Below are 6,218 nucleotides of genomic sequence, written 5' to 3' on the forward strand. Positions count from 1 at the left end.
TACACCCCCTTAACACAGAACTATAGGTGTTTCTAGCCCGTGTTTCTGTATGCTGGAATATTTCCCTACCAGTCAGCTCACCTCCTAGTATGGCCAAGTGGAAACCTCTGACTCCCCTACAAAAATCTCACTTAGCTCTCCCTTTAAACTTTCTTTGACCATTAATCTGTACCAGTAACATCACCATCACATCCTGGGCCAGTATTAGATCTTCCATACAGAAGTACAAGTTCTTCACATGACTATCTTATTCCCTAGACTATGGGTTCCTTATGGGGCAAAGAATGGCTTATTCTCACAGCCTGCACACAGTGGATGGGTGATAAAAGATCACTGAATTTTTAATCAAATGTGGAAAGGTACAAAACTACAGATATGCAAGTGAAAGGTTCAGTGCAGAAAAGCAACAGAGAAGACAGGTCATTTACTGTTTTAACAGGTTTTCATCTCTCTCTCTCTAGGGTTCTAGTCAGTGGTTCATGACCTTTGAGCTAGGCTCTTAGGAGCTGAATTAGCATGGCTAGCACATATTTCATAGTGACACATTTCTACAGAAGCCATCTATCTATACAGGGCCTGAGGTATGAATACTCTGTTTTAATGAGATACACTGACATACATGTACAAACTGTCTCACTTTAAACATGGGGCAGGTTTCTGGGAACTAGCAAACAAAACTTCAGATTCAGCAAGGCTGAACCAACAGGGGTGGATGCTCTGACTTCCCTCAGGTTGCCAACTTCTAATTGCAGCCTCACCTACTTAAGCCTCACTCACTCCATCAGTGATTGAGGTAATACTGTCTATGCACACAGACCTAGACTGGGCTTAAATGATTAGAATACAAACCCTTAACATATAGACAAGGAAATCAAACCCTAGGGAAATGGAAAGAACTCAGGACTAGTTAAATAGCTAACCTGTCACAAAGAGGAGACTAGATATTTCTTGAGACTATGGTAACATCTGTGTTAGCTTCAAATTCTTGTACAAGCCAATCTACCAATATCTAAATAGCATAACAGACTACTTATGAGCAGAACGTCTGCTTGATGCTAACTGCTAGCATAAAAGGATAGTTCATACTGATGATTTATTTACATCAGGTGGAAAGTGAGAGGCAGGAGAAAAGAAGCCAAAGATTCTCTCCCCAGCTTTAGAGAACATTCAGACACAGATCAATACAAGAGAAGGACATTTAGCATTGCTTAAATTGCTCAGGAAGAACCTTGCGGTTTTAATAAATGGGCTGGAGGGTCACCTAGGTTACTGCAGCTCTTACAAGGCCTGCTAGGGAAATGCTGCTGACAGGCTTCTCACCAAGCCAAACTCCAGTGACTTAGGAAAAAGCCTTTTTGGTTTTCAGTTTACTCTTACAGACAGGGCCAGGAAATCTACCCTAGAGGCAAACTTTAATGTGCAGAGATCTTGCTGTTTTCTATACTACTAGCAAACCCAGAAAGTCTCCTCAAAAGACCAAGTTCAAAGATTAAGGTAGGACTGTTCACACCCACTAAAAATTTAGAATTATTGGGCCATTCTCTTTAAAATGGAAGATGGTGGAGGGAATGACCCCAGGCACCCACTTCGCTGTGGACAGAGCTTACTTACTCAATCACTTTGGGTTCTGGGGCTGCACGGACAACCTGCAAGGAAACAGGTAGCTCTGAAGTCCAGAATGGTTCCAAGGGTCAAGAAGAGCCTGGCCTCTCATTTTGAGCCAAGTCAAGCTCCATAGGTTTAAGCTATCCTGTTGTCAGCCCTGCCTCCAGTCCCGAAACTGAGCTTTGTGTCTGCAATTCCCAGAACTATGTCAGACTGGCCAGTTGACAGAAAAGGCCATACAATAGCACTAATCAACTTCCCTCTTGGCCAGAAATGCTGCAAACCCCTTTTATTAATAAAGGAGCTGTTTTAAAAAGTGGAAGATATATTCTAAGAGGAGTTCTGATATGTATATGATCGTTACAATACCAAGATGCCTAATTTTTAAACTATTTTTCCTCTATTATTTTTTTTACGTGAAAGCTGAAAAGATAGCTCAGTTGATACAAAAGAATGAGGGGCTAAATCCACACCCACATAAATGCTGAATGGGCACAGAGGCTTATCTGCAACGGCAGAGCTCAGTAAGTAGAGACAGGAAACTTGCAGGATAATTTGACTGGTTAGACCAGCTGAATTGCAAAGTTCTAGATTCAACCGAGATAATCTGGTTCAATATAAGGCGGGGATCAACTGAAGAAGATGCCTGATATCATCCTCTGGCCTCTGCAGGCACATACAAATGTGCACCCATACATGTGAACACACATGAAAATAAAATAAGACTGCACTCCATCCCCAGCCCTGCAGTACCCTTGTCCCCCCAAACCTGAATCTTCTATTTTTCACATGTCCCTATGGGTGGCTAAAAATCAGGCATTTTGCTATAATAACTGAAATTTCACAAGGATTTCTGTAACAGCTCTGAAGAAAGCATCATTATAGAGCTGTTAGCCCTTAGCTAGCCCACACAAGGCCTTAACCTGGTGGCCATGGCTTAAGTAGAGCTTCCCTGACAAAAAAAATAAAAGTTGAGGGTTTGGAGGGAGATATGGCCAAATAGTAAATGGGGCAGAACACAAAATTCTTCAGGCATACAAGACAACTGAAATATTCCACATTTCATTATTACTAGAATCCTCGGTTCTGCTACTCACAAGTAAATGTATTCAGCCACTATTGGAGAACCTGCTCAAACACATAGCTTTTATAGGTACACTTTTGTTACTATTGAGGAAGAAACAACGATTTACCAGCTGAGGTTCTTTGAACACAAATTGTCGGTCACATTGCTGCTGTTCCTTGCTCCTCCAGGCTGGCCCCGCGGTCTGGGAAAGACGGCTCCTAGCAGGAGTAGCTGAAATAGGAGAGAACAGTCTCAACAAGAGCCAATAAAAACTGCGTGAAGATGACTTATGACCTCAAGATGTAATAGGCAAAGACAACAAACAGCCTCAATCCACTCTCACTAAATACTAAACTGGAGAAACCAAGTTCACACCCTTAGTTCACCATTCACAGACCAGACAAAATGGCAGCCACATTTACAGAAAACCTGTTAACAACTTAAGTGGGAGCTCATGATAAACCAAAGCGTGTAAATGAAAGAGGACGGCAGCTGTGCACATGCACACGCACAGTCCCTGCAGGTTCTTGCCTGGCTGAGCAGCAGACTGGCTCTTGGTAGGTGTAGCCCAGCCTCCCTGCACTCGGGCTCGCTGTCTCTTGTCCTCCATGGTGAAGAAAAAGCGTTCTGTTCTGAGATTTCAGAAGATTTCATTCCCCATTCAGACCAAGGGATGGTTACCTGTTTTTAAAACGAAGCGAGTGCTTTATTAAGGCAGTGCGTGCCTGGCCTAGTAAAGGGTAAGTATGTCCTTTGATATAGTCAGAAGAGATGGCTTAACAGCAACAGAGCTGCTCTACTTTCCTACATCTCTGTCAAGGGCTGGATCAAGTGGACTACTGGCTATCAAGCCCTTTTACCATAGGCAGTCTACCAGAAAACCATGTTATTCAAATTGGTCCCAAGAGCAGACTACGTGCAACTCTAACATTCCCATTGTCCACAGCATGAATATGGAAAAATCGGCCAAGAGCAGGTTTCCCACTGCAGTGCTCCTTACCATCAGCTGTATGGAGCTTCCCTGGAAGCCTTAAAAGCATCCATGACAGAGAAACCTGAAGGACTTCGGCCACATGAAGTAAGAGAACCAGAGAGACATAAACTCTATGTGACCTTACACATAGCAACTTAAGAAAGCTGACCCCTAAGAGTAGAATGTGATTGCTTATGACTAGGGAAGGGGGCTAGGTGGGGGCAAGGGCACTGTGGATCCAAAGTACAAAGTTTCACTTGGATAACAATAAGCTTTACTGACCTCCTGCACAGAACAATGGCCATAAATACCAAATCATTGCCAGGTGTGGTGACGCACGCCTGTAATCCCAGCACTTGGGAGGCAGAGGCAGGCGAATTTCTGAGTTTGAAGCCAGCCTGGTCTACAGTAGGACAGCCAGGCCTACACAGAGAAACCCTGTCTCAAAAAAACAAAAACAAAAACAAAAACAAAAACAAAAACAAAAAAACAAATCACTGGATAGCTCAGTTACGAAGAGTAGATTTTAAATATTTCCATCACAAAAAGGTATACGAGGTAAGATGTATTAATTTGATGCATTCATTCTATATCAAAAGCATATATCAAAATGTCACAGTATACCATAAATAAGAACAATGATTTGTCAACTTTAAAATTAAGTTTGAAATGAAAATCTAAAATATCCATGTACCACTTTTAAAACTACAATTTAGGAAAGACTCTATTTCTATGTTTATAACAAGCAGCAAAGGGTAAGATATGCTAATATGTATAGAGATCAGAAGGTTTAGTGACTTACAGAGACACTCAGGAAATCAATACTGATGAAAAGTTCAACTCTTGTCAGGTTCCAGCCTTGAGCTAATCAAACCCCCTATAATTTTGCCCAAAGGTTACCCTATAGCAAATACAGAATTCATAAGCGTCAGGTCACATGTTCGGGACCTGTGAGCCACTTCTTTATGGGTCTAGGAAAGCTTCTAGCTCTCAAAGACAGTCAGTCCACTCATATGACTGCTTACACCACAGGTTCCCAGGCCTTGTCTCCTAGACCTTCCGATCCAACAGAGCTCAGGGCTCTGCTTAAATCTCCTTAAGAGTTAGAAATGATGGTTTACAGGCACATACCAGTAATCCCAGCATCCAGGAGGCCTGAGCTAAATACTGAGACCCAGTCTCATCACCGACAACCTATCAAGTGCTTATCATTTACCAGGTAGGGCCTTGGAGAAGCTGTCGATTTCCTCAAAAAGTTAATGACACAATCAAATCCAACTCTCCGGGCTTACGGAATGTGTGAAGGAAGACCTCGTGTATCATATTCTCGGAGTCCTAAAGTGGAGGGTCAGTGAAGGCCTCTGACCCGCTCACCCTGACGTGACTTGTTTAAGGCAAGTGGTGAACAGAAATTCCAGAGTGCTGTCTGAGACTTCCTGAGTGCTGTCAGTTCGAGGAGTCCCAGAACGTATTAGGTCCTAACACAGATCCCTCCACCCTGGAACTCCAAGCCTGAAAACCTTAAAAAGAACAAGGGCTCTGGCGGGTGCAGGAACTTGCTTGGAATGCTCAGATCTATTCCCGTCCCGCCGGCAAACCCTGTGGCAGCGGACGCCACCGTCTGACCTCAGGCCTCTCCCTCAAGCAGGAGACAGTCCGGCCCTCGAGGCTGAGGTACAGAGAAATGGCTAACAACTTTCTGATGGCCCAGAAACGGACCCTCGGGCAGTCCTCACACGCCTGGCCCTGGCTCGCGGCCAGCAAGCCAGGAAGGAGCTGGGCGCCCCGGACCAACCTGGCTGGGCCTGAGCAGAGGTCCCGACACGACCCCAGTCAGCCGTCCGGAAGCCGGGGAACCTTCAGAGTGAGGCACCAACTCCTGCAACGCCCAACCACAGGCCTCCGTTGCGCGAACTTCCTCTTAGGTGACATACTGCCACCGCTTCCGCTTCCGGTGGATAGCCAGGAGTCCGGGTCGCCCCGCATCCCTGGCAACTAAAGGGCCGGGTGGAGATGCTGAAGGGAATAAGGTCGGAATGGGAACCAGAGTCAGGGGCAGATGTGGGGATGAAGATGAGCCTCCTAGGCCTAAGTCCTCAGGAAACTAGTTCCCGAAAACAGTGCTGGCATCTTAGGTCTGTTGTGCAAAGAGCAACCGCGCTCTCCCGGAACTTGTACTGATCCGGGAGTAGGGAGGACTGGGACATGCTGGGTTCTGCTATAGAATTCGCTCCTTACCTTGAAAACCATGAAGAGTCTAAGGTGTGCTTTGTTCTCAACGTAGCGCGCCCGTCTTTTCTACACAGCATTTACGCTGGGACGTGAGAGCATGCCTTATTTATCTGAGTTCTTCAGTGCTAAGGAAACTTTACTTGAGTCCACAGATCTGTCTAAATTTCATTCCAATGCCACCATTTGGGGCCAGTGCGCTGTTTACTTTTTAAGTGGTCCTGTTAAGTGGGATTAAATGAGATAACAGCGTCTGGAACACTATAGAAATCTAATAATTCACGATAGCTCAAAGTGCCTTCTCACGCATCTGACCTCTTCACAAGCTTCTTTAAAGAGATCAGG

General features: G+C 44.8%; 1 protein-coding gene across 3 annotated transcripts in view; it reads right to left on the minus strand.

Annotated features, from left to right (window-relative positions):
• Alkbh3 (alkB homolog 3, alpha-ketoglutaratedependent dioxygenase) overlaps nucleotides 1-5,546 on the minus strand; it is a 30,587-nt gene extending 25,041 nt beyond the window's left edge. Inside the window, exons 1-4 of one of the 3 annotated variants that reach the window (XM_021150893.2) lie at nucleotides 5,440-5,546; nucleotides 3,203-3,352; nucleotides 2,799-2,902; nucleotides 1,612-1,646 (exon numbers count right to left, since the gene is read on the minus strand). In XM_021150893.2, the coding sequence (XP_021006552.1) occupies nucleotides 1,612-1,646; nucleotides 2,799-2,902; nucleotides 3,203-3,281 (218 nt within the window). In that variant the 5' untranslated portion in view covers nucleotides 3,282-3,352; nucleotides 5,440-5,546. The remainder of the gene's footprint in view (nucleotides 1-1,611; nucleotides 1,647-2,798; nucleotides 2,903-3,202; nucleotides 3,353-5,439) is intronic. The other 2 variants (XM_021150884.2, XM_021150909.2) reach the window with 2 other exon arrangements.
• Between the last annotated feature and the right edge of the window lie 672 nt (nucleotides 5,547-6,218).

This window comes from Mus caroli, chromosome 2 (assembly GCF_900094665.2).
Source record: "Mus caroli chromosome 2, CAROLI_EIJ_v1.1, whole genome shotgun sequence".
Taxonomy (NCBI): domain Eukaryota; kingdom Metazoa; phylum Chordata; class Mammalia; order Rodentia; family Muridae; genus Mus; species Mus caroli.